The sequence below is a fragment of the Apodemus sylvaticus genome, chromosome 9 (genome assembly GCF_947179515.1).
Source record: "Apodemus sylvaticus chromosome 9, mApoSyl1.1, whole genome shotgun sequence".
NCBI classification, from domain to species: domain Eukaryota; kingdom Metazoa; phylum Chordata; class Mammalia; order Rodentia; family Muridae; genus Apodemus; species Apodemus sylvaticus.
This window is the reverse complement of record NC_067480.1, coordinates 32,126,867-32,143,191: the sequence shown is the minus strand read 5'-3', so window position 1 is coordinate 32,143,191 and position 16,325 is coordinate 32,126,867. Positions and strand designations below refer to the sequence as shown.

Genomic DNA, 16,325 nt, shown 5'->3' with positions numbered 1-16,325 from the left:
CATTCTAGGGAATGGTGCTGGTCACATGTTAGCCTGGGTTTTCCCACTTCAAGCAGCCTAGTCAAGAAACTCCCTCACAAGCATGACCAGAGATTTGTTTCTATGGTGATTATAAATCCTGTCAAGTTGACAGCTAGAGTAACTGCCACAGGGTAGAAGTTGAAAAGTATGTGACCCATTATTTCTAGAAAAATCCGTTACCCTTTGCTTTAAGCCACACTTTATTCTCCGTGGTTTAGGGCAGTCAGACTGACTAAAGACAACTTGATCTTGCAGCCTTACTTTCACTGTGTGAGAAGAAGCAGACCTGTTTAAATTCAAGATTATGAAACTTGTTTTTATTTTTATAACATAAGATGTGTCAGGCTTAGTCTATCTTGAGTGCTGGAGTCGTATTGCAAATGACTTTTTTCTTCAGCCCACGTTTCACTCTGAGCCAAGGACTCTACAGTAGAACTGGTTTCTCACTCTCTCCGCGTCACATATATGTTCAGTCTGAAACAGGGGAGTGACCTATTTACAAAAGCATTTCTTCTTTCTCAGCCTCACACTTGTTTTTGTGCTTTCTGGTTGTGACTCGTTTGGTTTCTGAGCCTCACAGGTATCCCTAATAGTGGACACTAGAGTTCAGCGGATCTCTCAAAGGCTTCCCAGGTCCTTGTGTCCCCAAGTATGAAACTGAATGCACACACAAGGACTCAAAGTTGCATCAGAAGCAGGTTTTTAGAGAAAGGTACACCTCCAAGAAAGAGGAAGATCAGCACAGAGAGAAACTCCTGACTCTAAGGATAATGCTGTATAAAAGCCAGTGCTCTCCTGTTGCACTGTGAAGGCTTTGAGTGCCTATCTGTCTAGTCTGAACATTTCTGCACTTGCTGTTTCTGGTGACTTTACTTCATTGTCCTATGTATCATTAGCATCTTAGATCCCCACCCAGGAATGTGCACCATTAGTATCATAATGAGGGCTGTTTATTGGTAGACTGCTGACATAGTATATGAAAGTCTTACATTTCCTACTTAATACACCAAAAAAGTAAATAAATAAATAAATGAAAGTATTTCTTTTTAATTTTTATAAAAAACAATAGATCATCTTCAGACACTCTGGAGTGTCTCTGTGCCTATGTCATTGGTGTGATTTAGTGGGGCCAGAGATGTTCCCAGCCCTCTTTCTTTCCCAAATGGTTTTTTTTTAATATGCTAATTTTGTAAGGTTCTGTATAAAACCTTCTGGTCTAAAGAAGGTTTGGCTTTGGTATGTCCTATGTCAGGTCAGGGTCTCCAAGGAAGCAGAAACTGAGTTTTGCTGAGGAGCCTGCCTGAGAGAGACTGAATGGAAGGAGATACAGAGGCGGAGATACAAGCTTAATCTTGGTGCAGTTATGTTATCTACAAAAGAAGAATGGTAAGGGGAGACAACCAGACAGGAAGAGCCTGAGACTGTGCAGTAGCTATGGGAACTCAGAGACAAAGATGCCTCATATGGACCAGGAAGAAACTCCCACAGCTTATGGCTGGGAGTTCTCCAGGGACTGGAAGGCTGCAGTATAATTTGAAGAATATAGCTGGATGCTGGGAGTCAGCTACTCACCTCTAATAAGATTTTCTCTTGAATATCTGAAATACACACATATTGTCCCCATGATGGAGTTGAAGTGACCCCCTCTCAGTAGTTCGCTGGTTCCCATCTGTTTCATCCTAAAGGAAAATTGAGAAGGATGCAGTCAATGCAGTAAATTATGGTTGCAAACACTGCAGCTTGTGTAGAGGCTGTAATGAATACTCAGCATAGCCCTTTGCATTGTCATTTATTAGCTGGACCCTTGTGTACTCCTTTGCTGGCTGTGGTGGTCACATTAGTGTCTTTCATGAGAAGTTGGAACTTTCTGTGACTTTAACCTCCATGAGCCAAGGTTGATGTATGTGACCTCTCAGCTTCACAAGTGAGCAAGGGAACATCAAAAGACATCCAAAAGAGCTGGAGAGATAGCTCAGCTATTAAAGGCTAAGGCTCATAACCAAAGTTTCAAGAAACACCCCAAAGTGGCTATCACCCACATTACACATATATTTTTCTCTGTTTGGTTGGAAAAGCCATCTTATCTTCCTGATGATAAAGTTCGGCAGTCTTATCATCTAAGAAGATGCTTCTCATTTTATTTATTGGTGTGTAATAATATATGTATGCAGACTCACCCATGCTTGGATCTGTGCAACACAGATGTCAACATCAGGTGTTTTCCTCTGTCACTCTATATCTGCTTTTTCTCTTTCCTTCCTTCCTTCTTTCCTTCCTGCCTTTCTTTCCTTCTTTCTTTCTTTTCTTTCCTTCTTTCCTTTCCTTCTTTCCTTTCTTTCCTTTCTTTCCTTCCTTTCTTTCTTTCTTTCTTTCTTTCTTTCTTTCTTTCTTTCTTTCTTTCTTTCTTTCTGTCTTTCTTTCTTTCTGTCTTCCTTCCTTCCTTTCTTCCTTTCTTCCTTTCTTCCTTTCTTCCTTTCTTCCTTTCTTCCTTCCTTCCTTCCTTCCTTCCTTCCTTCCTTCCTTCCTTCCTTCCTTCCTTCCTTCCTTCCTTCCTTCCTTCCTTCCTTCCTGTTGTAAAGACTGGGAAGCCCAAGATGAAAGGGCTTCATATTCTCAGGGTTTTCTGTCTTCATTATAACATGATCTAAGGCCTCACAGAAGAAAGAGCACATGATGCTAAACTGCAAACCTTCAGTCTTTTTGCAATCATCAGAAATCCTTTCAATAAACTTCCTGATGAAATACCTATCACTTAGCCATACTTCCCAACACAGTCAAATTGGTGAGTGTATTTCTAACATATATGTTTTTGATAACACAACCAATCAATCAACATCACATTGGAACACAAAGTCTTCCCGTGGGCCAGTAGTCATTTCCTCATAGCTATTTAACCCTCCACATATAAGAGGGGCATACATACCCACAGTTTTAGTTAGGGTTTTACTGCTGTGAACAGATACCATGACCCTGGTAAGTCTTATAAAGGACATTTAATTGGGGCTGACTTACAGGATCACAGGTTCAGTCCATTGTCATTAAGGTAGGAGTATGATAGCATCTAGTCAGGAATGGTGCAGGCAGATTTGAGAGTTCTACATTCATCCAAAGGCAGCTATTAGAATACTGGCTTCCAGGAAGCTAAGAGTAGGGTCTTAAAGCCCATGCCCACAGTGACACACCTACTCCATCAAGGCCATACCTACTCCAACAGGGCTGCATCTCCTAATAGTGCTACTTCCTGGGCCAAGAAGATACAAACCATCACACCCACATACTGTAGTATCCATTGCAACACCTTCTTGTCACAAAATATGTGCCTTGTTGTAATTAGCAGGCTGTAAATGAAAACTTACACACCTCATATGAATGACAGTCTTACAGGTCCCTATGTTTTTAGTCATGACCACTCTTCCACATCAGAACATTATAACCTACTGGGGCTGACTGTAGAATGAAGACAGAGTGTGAGAACACACATGCACATACATGTAGTTAGAACTAAAGCTAATGAACCATTGCTACTCTAAGATAACTTGAAAAGATCTGCCTGATCAATCTGTGTCATTTTGCCTGGCATTTGTTTCTTGAAATTCTTCGTAAGAGCTATTTATTGATGGATGGTAACCTCCTCTCCAGGCTTCTGGATTGATAACACTAAAAACCCAAGTTGATGTTCTGAAGGCACAAACTCATAGCTCATAATTAATGCAATAGGCATGATTCAACGCTTTACCCTTTGGATGGGATATTTTGCAATTAATGTATTTTGTTAACCCACAAACATTCATCAGATTCATAATCTGACTATATCCTTCATCCCATGATCATCAACCAGCTTGCTTTGGACTCATGATGCCTCCAAATCTCTTACAAATAGTTGTGCCATTGCCTTCTCAGCCACGTTTTTATTATGTATTCACTGCCAGGTCAAACTCAACTTGCATCTTTACCTGCTATTGTTTGAAGCACACATTCTGTTTTCACTTGGAAGAGGTGTTACTGTGACTAAAGGAAATTCATGAGCAAAAGCAGCATTACACGAAATTGTTTTGTGCTGATAAATAGATAATCTTGACATGAATTGGCTGAGCTAATTATCTGTCTGGAAAGAGGTGCAGGCTCTCTTTAGGTCAAAGGTAACAGATAAATTGCTGATACAATTATTTCTAGTAAGTCTCATAAATGCCTGTGTGCATTAACAGGTACATAGATCTCCCTAGGTGAGCATGTTCCTGGCAAAGAGGCAGCTGTCTAAATAAATCTTTAAAGCAGCTTTTGTTCAGTGATACAACGGAAATGAGGAAGAGACATGCAGATGAAATGTAATTTAAGGCAAAGTTAGATGAAATCAAATATCTCATCTTCTATGGGGAACATCAGAGGCTGGCATCTTCCCTTACTGCCAAGACTCCCCCCACCCCTCCATCAACCACTTAGCCCATTTTCCCAGTAATTTTTAATGATTTTTCCACAAAACACTTTGTGCAAGCTTCTCATCTGTGTCTTGATTGATGTTCTTGAAACAAATTAAAATGCACAGAAATTAAAATGCACAGAAATATTAGACAGGGTGCTTCCTGTTTCTATATGAAAAGTCATTTAGCTGTGCAGCATGTGCGGTGACCTGAGCTTTTGCATGTCCGTTGCCCCGTTTTATCACAGCCACCCATGTCACTAAGATGCCACGGATAGTGTCTAGACATTAACATGTACACAAAATATCAAGTGTACATACATGACATATATAAAAATTGTGTTGGAGTAGCAAATTATGTGATTACATGCTAAAGCTGTTGGAATCTTGTTGGGTCTTCTGGATTTTCCCACTTCATTTCCCATTATTGACCCTATTAGATTTTAGCTTTCTAAACTGATTTACTTATTTATTCATTTCTTTGCTTATATATCATTGTTTGAAATTAAACCTAGGGCCTCATCTATAGACTAGTGAGTAAGATCCCGTCCCCAGCCCTGATACTTTTCAGTTATGATGAATATCATAATGGTATGAAAGACGTAACAAATAGAATTGAGAATCTTACTTTGAATTGCATAATTTATGGGAATTAAGGTAAAATCAACATTTAATACTTTTAAAGAAACCTATATACTAGAAAGCAAGCCTCAAACTCATATATTCTGAGTTTGTTTTTACAATTGCCATATTTCAGTGAAACGGAAATATTCTACACATGATTTTTCTATTAGATTTTCCTTTTAGTAAATGAGCTTAATGCAGAAAAACAATAATAAAATCTATTTCTCACGGGTCACATATGTATTCATGGTATTTTCTTCATAAAGAGTCATCATTACACACAGTATAGAGAGAAACCCCAAGAAGTATTTCCTCTGTGATGACCTGAACTTCAAACTGAGAGGGCTATCTCTAAATCTTCCCATGTGAGACCTAAATATTTTCCCATGTGAAACCTGAAAAATATTAAATTTGGAAAGTTTTCACAACCTCAATACTCAGGAAGTAGAGTCCTATCAGTGTGAGGAAATTTTTACACTTCCTTAAATGCTTCTACCCTAAGAGGCGGGGTTGCTATGTAATGGCAGCATCTTTAAGACATCATGGCATGGGAATGTTTCTAGAAAATAGACAGACAATTCAGTCATTAGCTTGAACCATGTTTCTCCCCACTTCTACTGCCACTGTTCTCTCCTTTCTCCTTCATTCAGTGTTCCTCCTGTCTTCCTTAGCTTTTTCCATTCCTTTTTCCTTTCTACTACCTTTCTTCCCTCACATACCTCTTCCTCCTGTCTTCTTGCTCTATCTCCGTGTCTCTGTCTCTCTTTGTCTCTCTGTCTTTCTCACAGTGTTTCTGTCTCTCTGTCTCTGTCTCTATCTCTGTGTCTCTGTCTCTGTCTCTGTCTCTCTCTCTCTCTCTTTCTCTCTCTCTCTTTCCAGGTTTCATTTCCAATGTCTTTCTTTTCCTGCCCTGTCTTTTTTTGTCCCTTCCTCCTTCCCTTCTTCCTCCCTCCCGTCCCCTTCTCTCTTCCTCTTCCTCCCTTCTGGCTTTTGCCCCTCCCCAACCTTTCACTCTTTCCTTCTAGTGCTTACTTATTAACAGAACCTTTCCTGCCATTGCTTCTGTGGTTTTTCTGCAAGCAAGCAAAGTAGGGAGGGTTTTCGTGAAAACAGCGCGGTCCCAGACACTCATCAAGGGCTGGTCTAGGGAATGGAGTTACCAAACTTGTATTTTCCAGGCCATGAGACAAGAGTCACCTCAATGTCCTTTAGACAAATGAGTGGCTGAAGATAAGCTATAACAGAATTTCTCCCTTAGGATACTAAGTTCGTCTAGAGGTAAAGATACCTGCAGACACATGTTACACTTTCTGAGCTTTCTGATTCTAATCAAATTGTTTCGTTTTACTTTCAGAATTTGACTTAAACCTCTAGAGTGTTTTCATGCCATTTAAGACTGGACTGGACCTCAATCCCTTGTAAAAAATGATGTACTTCTGCATCAGTGAGAATCTTCACCTTTCAAGAGCAGGCTGGTGGTATCTGTGAGTTTCTGGCTGCTTCTCTCCTCACAGGTGGTCTCTGCTTTGTCTTACAGCATAGGAGGAGAAGCAGGGCGAGGCCAGGACGCCAGCTACGCGGGCAAGCATTTCCGCATGGGGTTCATGACGATGCCTGCACCTCAGGACAGACTCCCACATCCCTGCTCCAGTGGCTTCACTGTAAGATCTCAGTCCCTGCACTCTGTCGGGGGCACTGAAGATGACAGCAGTTGTGGATCACGGAGACAACCACCTCCCAAGCCCAAGCGAGACCCCAGTACCAAGCTCAGCACCTCGTCGGAGACAGTCAACAGCCCTGCAGCCAGTAAGAGTGGGAGACCTCTGGAGAGAGCCGAAGGTAAATTCACCGCGCCTGCTTCCCACTCACCTCCAAGGACTTCAACTTCAGGACACCTGTTTCCTTCCCCTGAGTTCCAGGAAAGAAACATCAAGGGTAGGAGGCATTGTAGTGTGTGTTAATAATGCCAAATCTTACTTAATATGCACAATCAGAGAATCCAGACAAGGCAGATGATATAGTTTGGTGGCAGAATGCTTGCAGGAGTATGCATGGGGCCCCAAATTTAGTCTTTGGTACAAAACAAAACTAGGCAAGGCAATGTTTAAATTTTAAGCCTCTTTAAGACTTTGACTCATTCAAAACTTACTTTTGGCTAGAAGTATATCTACTATTTATATTTTCTTACTTGTATTAAATTCCTATTTACATGGTTGAAAGACATTAGATCTTATGGGTGATCATTAGATCTTATGGGGGAGATTTTTATGTGGAAAAATATATGAAGAAAAATTTATGATTATACCTTTTAGAAACCATGTTTGACATTATTTCCTTCCTGTGTATCTGTACCAGTTAAGTATTTCAGTCCTAGCTTCATAAGTCAGATTTTTTTCCTTTTTAGTTTTTTTTTATCTCATCTACATGACACATAAATCAAACATAGCTACTTTGAGGGTTATGAATATAAATTTGGTCACATCAGTCTTATATTTCACAAACCCTTTAGTTCTTCTTGAATAAAGAAGCCCATAGCTTACCTGAGTTTTTTCCAAAAGCCCTTTGACCAGAGTTGAGTTGTAAGTGAGCTTCGACACAGCTGTCCCCCAGCTCAGGTTGTTATAACAAATTGCCATTGACTGGCTGATTTATAAAGAGTGGGAATTCATTTTTCCAGCTCTGTTGATAAGCTCAGGAGCCTGTGTGCTCTTCAAGTAAAGCTCTCCTCCAGGTTTTGCATTCTTGTTTTCTGATATTCTCTCTTTGTGTATGATGGGAGGATAAGAAGGCTAAGTAATCTTATCTAAGAAGATTCTGCCCCAAAGACACCTCTTCCCAAATACCATCACACTAAGCTTACGTTTTCAGCTCCTGACTGTTGAGGGACACAGCATTATGTCTCTTGTTCCATGCTGATCAAATATTCGAGTCAGCTGTGAGGCATCCCTCAAGGACTCCCAGTTCTGCCAATGGCAAGTCTACAGCAGAATTCTGCCAAGCCCTTTGGTGTTTTTTCTGCTCTGCTCTGCTCTTCCCTGAGTTAGAAGTCTCCCTGAGCCCCAGGGATCACATTTCAGGTCTGTTGGCAGTAAGAAGAAGCCTCTTTTTCTCAATTGCTAATTCTTTGCCATCTGACATTTCCAGTTCCTCATGGAGGTACTGGTCTGACTCTGCCCAGTTTACATTCAGGGTGAGACACAAGAGGCCTGGGGACACAGGCTGATGCCCGTTCACTTGTCGCACTGCACTTCTTATCTCTGCCCAGAGGTAGTTTCATCAAATTGTTAAGGAGTGCATCTAAATACCCGGAAAGAGAAAGATTCCTTCTGTTTTGAAGAGCACTTTTTCCTTTCATACTCTCTGTCTTCACCTAGATGTCTGTGTGAATGTGTATAGGTACGAAAGTACATGAGGAAAGTCGGATGATGTGTGCACACGAGTGTGAAAGCTGGAGATCACAGCCCAGCCTGCTCATTGCATTTTTTTTTTTTTTGATTTGGTTTTCCCGAGACAGGGTTTCTCTGTGTAGCCCTGGCGGTCCTGGAACTCACTCTGTAGACCAGGCTGGCCTCAAACTCAGAAATCCACCTGCCTCTGCCTCCCAGAGTGCTGGGATTACAGGCGTGCGCCACCACCGCCCAGCGGCATCCAATTTGAAAGAAACACTACTTTTACAGAGAGAAACTTTCATCACAAAGATTTCCTTATTGCCCATCTAATTGTTCAACTTTGATGCAATTTCCAATTTGATTGGATACAGGGAAGAATCTAATAGCAGGCATTTGGTGTGTGTGTGTGTGTGTGTTTAAATCCATTTCTCTTTACCTTCTTAGCATTCATTAGAATTTGGAACTCTTCTTGTGGTTTTAGGTTGGAAGAATGTTCTGAGCCTTGCAGCACTACACATTCATGCTTTTAAACACAACAGATGTTTAGTTTCCTTATTAATAGAGGCTGAGCAACAGGAATTTTGTAAGTTTTAAACCTTGTTCTTAAGTCATCTGAAATATTTAAACATGGCATCTTCCATTTCTCTTTTTTCTGCCTGATCCCTATATCCAAAAGTCAACCATCTTCTGCTTCTACTGCCAGGGCTACATAATCAATTAGACCAGGTTGTTTGCCAAAGAAAATTATAGAATCGGGACACTAATCTTGAGAGATGAGGCCTAAATGCAATCCAGAATGGACACAGTAGGGCATCCTGTACTCATAGCATTTTGAAGACATGGAAAGATCCTGAGTTCAAGACAAGCCGGGGCTACATAAAAAGTTCTAAGAGAATTCAAGCTACAAAGATGATAAATGTTGAGCCACAGGCCATATCACACAGCCAACTCTTACAAGGAATGTAAGATACACATCTATAGAGCATCCCTGCTATGAGGAAAGGAAAGTGGAATGCAAAGGCTAAAGCCAGGGCCACAGTGAGGACTACCTGCTCTCAGACGCAACACCTGGATGGCTGTCAATCACTTAAAAAATGGAACAGATTTTTATCCACTTGAGGGATATCCAATTGAGGGGCCAATTCCTGAAAGCCAGTATTTTCTCAGGTCTTTTCACCAACTAAGCATCAAAGGTTCCTGAGAACTAGTTATCAAACAGAAAGAAGCCCTTCAATATTATTTTTGTTTTGTTTTTGTTTTCTAAGGCAGACATGAAAAAGTGAGTCAGGTCTTGTAGCAAGGAATTAGATGTAAAAATTACTTGATAGGTTCTAAGACTTACGGACCGCCAGGCCCAAATTCAATGCTTGTCTTTAGAAAGGAACTCTCAGGATAGACTAGGAAGCCCTCAGCTCTGTGGGTATACAAGGATCTTACATAGACTGCATGATGGTTAGAATCCATTTCAATGCAGAACAGCGCTCTTTATGCACGTTTATCTTTCTCTTTGGAGCTTGTAAGAAAGGCAAATTGCAAAGCCAAACACAGCCAACTGTTTTCTAGTAAGTTATTAAAATAATAATGGCCGGGCTGAATCAGGGTCCAGTTCAGAGATGGGAGGAGAAATCTTGAGCCCCAGTGCTTGTACACATGTATCCACACTCAAATCCATCATTATTTAAATATGTAGATTCATCTTTTATGAACCCTCGGTTCTTTATAATCAGGAACTAACTGGAGTTTATTATAGAGCTCATGATTTCTTTACCAACTCCAAGCTGTCAACATTATAACAGAAAAAAAAATGTGACTTTTATACATCTTAGCCTGTCTTTTCTTTTTTTATTACCTAAAATGTCAGCAAAATCAAAATATTGATTCAGGGGTATTAGAATTATTTCCATGGCAACCAGCTGCTATTTAAAGAGAGGATTATGACTTCCCTGTGGATAAAAGTAAAAGGAAGTGGACTTTAGCAACATAGCTTTTCAGAATTAAGAAAAGGGAAAGAAATTTGAACACAAACAAATCACATACACATAAACACACACATACACACAAGTACACACACTGCATCAATCACACACACATACCCACCCACATATACATACACACAAACACACACACTATACCATACACGTATATATACATACACACATACATATAATCACATAAACATACTCACACTCACACACACACTCACATACACACAACTCATGCAACAAGGTAGAGTAAGATCTGGCTTTTGCAAGTTATTGCTCCATCACATTCAAATTTACATTAGTCACTCTAGCTTAGGGCCTTCTCCAAACATTATGCCTTTACATTTATCAGTGGTACCATAAACTGACAATTATCAAAGTATAAATATTTAGACTGCTGGGTTTTCTTTTTGTCTCTCAGTAGTAGTTGTTTCTTGTCATGAAATAACAGGAAAAGAGTTCTATAGAAAGAACTGTGGGTCACATGAGCTATTTATTGTGTATTATTCAACCAAGAAAGTGCTGTGCAGCCTCACTAGGTCATCCTCTTTCTCTGTTGATCCTGTTCCTCCTTAAAGGCAACGAACGAAATGCTGCCTGGGCATGGGCAAAGGATTGTTCACAGAGTCAAGAGGCAACTCGTGACTTTAGGAAAGTGACAAAATGACACTGTTTCTTTACCTCTGAGCTAATACCTGCAGTTCCCAAATCAAGATGGTACTATTCCTCCCTCATAGCTTTGCAATAACTTGGTGGAACTGTGCTAATGGTGTATATGATAAAAATAAGTTGCTGAAGCTCAATACAACACTAAATGTCATTAATAGTCCTGAACAACAGGAGTGTGTTTGGCTTGATCCATCGCAGATATTCAAAACAAAATGGAAGGGGAAGAGGAGATGTGTTCACACACTCTACCATGAAACAAGCACAGATCACATAAACACATGAAAAAAGAAAAGCGCTGGAAAAAACCGTTAAGAAGGGACTCTATTTTGTCTGCTGTTGGTTGTGTTGTTAAGTGGTACAAATGTTCTAAGAAACAGCATGGGAGTTCCCCAAAATTTAAAAATAAAATTACAACAGGCTCCAGCATTCCCACTACAGGGTACACATAAAATTAATACCTTTATTGTAGCATTGTTCATAATTGTCAATACATGGAATCAACCTAAGACTGGAAACTGATAATGGATAAGGACAATAGGGTGTATACACACAACAGAATCCTGATGCCCCATCAATTAACACTTTTCTGCAACGTGGAGAAATCTGGAAGATAATGTGTCAAGTGAAATAAAGCAATCACTGCAAAACAAGTGAAGTGCCCACTCTCTTATATGTGCAGAGCATTGTAACTGGCCAGACAGAAGCAGAACAGGGTGACAGTTTCCAGGGGATGCAGCTGGGGGAAATAGTGAACAAATGATTCACTGCAAATTAATTGTAACTAAGTCAATTATGGTATATTTTTGCACATCACTGAAAGTGGTAGGTCTTACCTTCTTTTTATAAAGATGTATTTATTTTTATTTTGTGTGTGTATATAAGTATTTATTTACATGTATATGCTTCTCCTGGTGCAATACCACAGAAGAAGACATTGAGTCACCTGGAACTGGACATAATGGTTGTTTGCAAATATGTGGGTGCTGAAAACTGATCCTGGATCCTCTGCAAGTGTAGCATGTACTTTTAACCACTGAGCAGTCTCTCCAGCCTAGATGTTAATACTTTTACCATGAAAACCTAACAGTGTTAACTCAACCATATTAGTCATTCCATTTGCTCTCCTACAGCATTTTCATATCTAACATTTCATAACTATAATTTTGCTACTACTATAAATATTAATGTAAATATTTTGGGGCAAAGAGGTCTACAAAGGTATCATGATGTACACATTTAGAACCATCACCCTAAACAATTCAATCTCTTTAGCATTCATTTTTCCTTGGGTTGTTTACAATGTTTTACTTATGGTGTTATCTTAGGACTATTTCTTTACAAAACAATGAGAAAACAGTTCTGAATTGGCACAACTATCCTAGTTTCTGATGCTCTCTTTTAGGAATGATTGGTGGATTTATACTTTAAATTTAATTTTACTTGTGTCCATATCTACTATGACACAGACAGCTTTGAACCTCCAGTACTTCCATCCTTCCTCTTTGAAATGTTGGCATTATAAAGGCATGGGATTCCATGCCCAGTGTAAAATTATTTCTTTTGACTCACACATGGGAGTGGAATCTACCTCCCACAATATTTTTAAGTTGTCCCTAATGATCTGGACTATATCACTGACCCAGAACTCAGTGAATGAGGACATTTATCTACCATCAGTTACTTAAGAACCAAACAAAACCCTTCATAGAGCCTGTCAAAAACAGGAAAGTAGGGATTTCCATAATGTTATTTTTCACACCTCCATGTAATGAGCAAATACTTTGAGTGTGTCTACCATCTTGTATTTGGTAGATTCAACCAACAGAAGTAGCCTTATTACTTATAATCATCTTTATTTCTAATTCTTCATCTTAGTCTCTTTGACTTGATCCATATCACAGAGCAAGCTATGATTAAAGAAAGGATTCTGTAAACCAGAAAACCTGCTATGACAGCCACAGAAGGTTTTTCTTTGTTTGTTTGTTTTTGTTTTTTTGCACTTGATTGTTTAGCTAGGGAAGAAATAGTTTCACACATTTTAATCTGTTTGTTGCTCCTTGGCTGCTGGCAATTTAAAGATTGCTGGTTTTTAACAGGCAATTTAGCCTTTTGGTTTCCAAATGTCCCCAGGCTTTTAGTCTGTAGCAGTGTGAGATAAGAAATAATATTGATTTATTTTAAAGCAGGCAAATTTATGATTTGTTAATCAGCCACAGAAAAGTAGGCATCCTACAAACTTGTTGGCAGAAGGAGCTGGGCTCATTGTATGGCACAGACTCTTAATAAAGCCTTGCTTCCCTCTCTCCCTCATAATGGACCAAGATATTAGCAGAGAGTGGTTAATACCAAGTTTTCCTAGGCTTTGATAAGAAATGAGAAAGTAGAGTGTCAGAAAATGCTGATGTTTAAGCCTTCAGATTATCTTCAGAAACCTGTCAGATTTACAGGATATTTTAAAAATGTTTATCACATACTCCTTTCCTTTTTCTCCAACTGTTTAAAAATTGTTTTGTTGGGAAAATTTCATACTTGTACATAATGCATTTCTATCCTATGTGCCCCCATTTTCCACCTCACCTTCTCCCAGATTCCTTTTAAACACACCCCTTCTCAACTCAATATCTTCCTATTTATCTGTCCATCTGTCTATCTGGGAGTGAGTTTCCCAAAATTCAAAATTTTGAAAAAGCCAGTAGAATTCCCAAGGTTGTTTGTTCCTACAAAGGATACAGAGGGAGCGTTTTGACTGCATCTTCCAGATAACTGCTACTGGCCTTGGTATGCATAACAGAAGGCATCTGTCCTTCTCAGCATCCTTCTAAGAAGTGTGCTAAGCCCCATGTTGCTTATAGTAAGAAAATGCAAAGAAATCCTCAGTGAGCTTTCCACCCATTAGCGTGGGATAGTTCTTCGTCATTCTATGGGTGTGGAAAGTATGTGGTTATCATGGGAGGTCTCCATTCCTGGATTTCTCTTTCTAGGTTGGCAGAATCACATGCTGCTTGGCTTCCAAGCCATCTGTCAAACAGGCACTGTTCAGATGGAGATGGGGCCGTTCAACTACCATGTGTGATTGCTCTACAAATGAACCTCAAGGCTCATGAATGAAACACTTTGCAAGCCAGATCCTTGTAAAATATGTTTTACTCTCTATTCTTGTCATGGCTGCAGCTCTGATACAAAGCACTAGCTGCCTTATTAACGGTCTAATCAAATAGTCTTGAGTTGACTGAACTTTTTCCAGTGCTCAGACTCAAAGAAGGACTCATCATCTGTGTTTTCGACACAAATAGATTCTTTCTTGAGATCCAACAGGCGTAAAGTTCCTTGGGTGTGTGTTGGGGGGGGGGGGTTTCTATTACAATTGAGAACAGATTTTGAGGCTTTTCTACTACTGGGAACAAATCACCCCAAATATTGTGGCTTAAAAACAACTCACTGTTATTATTTTCACAGTATACACTGGTTAGGTAAGTCTTTTCAGGATCCCCCAAGGCTGTCATTTTGGATACCAACAAGACTCTGGGTCTCACCTGAGGCTTAGGGTCCCTGCCAAACATGTCATCGTAAAATTTACATTGATGCAATTTTGGAACACACAGTAATTTGCTTTTTTTTTTTTTAAGAGAACAGACAAGTACCTAAAAGCTGATTCTTTTCTTCTAGAGACATCTAATTCTTTTTTTTAAATAAATGTATTGCATTGTATGCCTGTATAATGTGGTGTGATGTGGTGTGGTGTGTGTGTGTGTCTGTGTGTGTGTACACGTGAGCATTTGCTTGTCTGTCTTTGTAAGTGTAGGTAAGCACATACCAAAAACATATTTGAAGGTCAAATGGCAACTTCAGGTGTCAGTCTTTGACCTTCTCCTTGTTTGAGGAAGGATCTCTCCTGTTCACCAGGCTATCTGGCCTGTGTGCTTAAAGATTTTTGTGTCTGCCTACCATCTTCTGAAAGGACTATGCAGATTAAAAAACAGAAAGTGTGTCAGTACATAGGCCTTTACGTAGTCTTGAGATCTAAGTTTGTATCACCAGCACCTTACCTAGTGAGTAATCATCCCCAACTCCAAGGCACACAGGGAAACACATATAAAATTAAGGAACCATTTTATGGGTAGTATGAAACAATATAGTAGAAACTTTCTAAAATATTTACCTAAATGATGGCTATCTAAACTAAAAAAAATGCCAAGGGATGAGGGAGACAGAGTCACAATTGTACATATCTTTTTGTATCTTTTATGCTTATCACAAAGCATGGCTTCACAGGCATTTCTGAATGGTGATATATTTTTATTCTGTTGAATTTCACAAATAAGTGTTCTAGAAGATTAACTGCTCTGAAGAATAAATGCCTTTCTTTTCAGGCATCTTTACTATGGAAAGAAGTTCATGCATTTGGAGAGCATAGAGGAAGGGCCCAGTGAGTCACGATTTTCAAACAGCTAGCTCGTTGTGCCTCCATCAGTCTCTCAGTCCCAGCTTTCTTATGATACAATAACCATTCAGGATGATTTAAAAGATGAGATTGTGCTTGCTCATAGGTTTATATAACTTTGTATTTCTTTTGATGTTTTGAAATGGTGAATCTTGATAAGACACAGATTCACATGGGCAGTAGCAAAGAGTATGGTTGACCAGCTGCAATATGTTTATTTCGCCATGTACCTTTGAGTCCAACTGAATGATACAAATCAAAGAATGTTTCACTTGTGACATTACAATCTCAAAAAAGAAAAAACCCAACTCCATGTTTCTGAATTAACATGTGACAAAGTACTGATATTTCTTTCCCTTAAACGCCTGTTTGATATTAATTTTACTTTTTGTTATATTTCAGGATTTTATTGAGACATTTTGGTTCATTACAGAATGAATGAATGAATGAATGAATTAATTAATTAATTTTCTTTCCTTGAAAAGTGATTTTCCCTCTCATATAAGGTATCCTGATTACTGTTTCCCCTCCTTCTAATGCTCTCAGCGCTTCCCCACTTCCCTGCCATGTCTGGATCTACCCCTTTTCCCAATCTCATTAGAAAATAAACAGTCTTTAAAGAATAATAATGGAATAAAACAAAATATAATAAGATAAATAAAAAAGTCTAAAACATCAAAATAGGACAAAACAAAGAGAAGATAAGGAGTTCAAGACAGGTCATAAGAAAGAGATGTCGACTTAAAGATCCACTCTGGCACATTTGGGAATCCCTTAAAAAC

General features: G+C 39.3%; 1 protein-coding gene across 1 annotated transcript in view; it reads left to right on the top strand.

Moving 5' to 3' along the window:
• Positions 1-16,325, top strand: part of Nyap2 (neuronal tyrosine-phosphorylated phosphoinositide-3-kinase adaptor 2) — a 182,542-nt gene that overhangs the window by 41,456 nt on the left and 124,761 nt on the right. Inside the window, exon 2 of the mRNA XM_052193430.1 lies at positions 6,577-6,901. Coding sequence (XP_052049390.1) covers positions 6,577-6,901 — 325 coding nt within the window. The remainder of the gene's footprint in view (positions 1-6,576; positions 6,902-16,325) is intronic.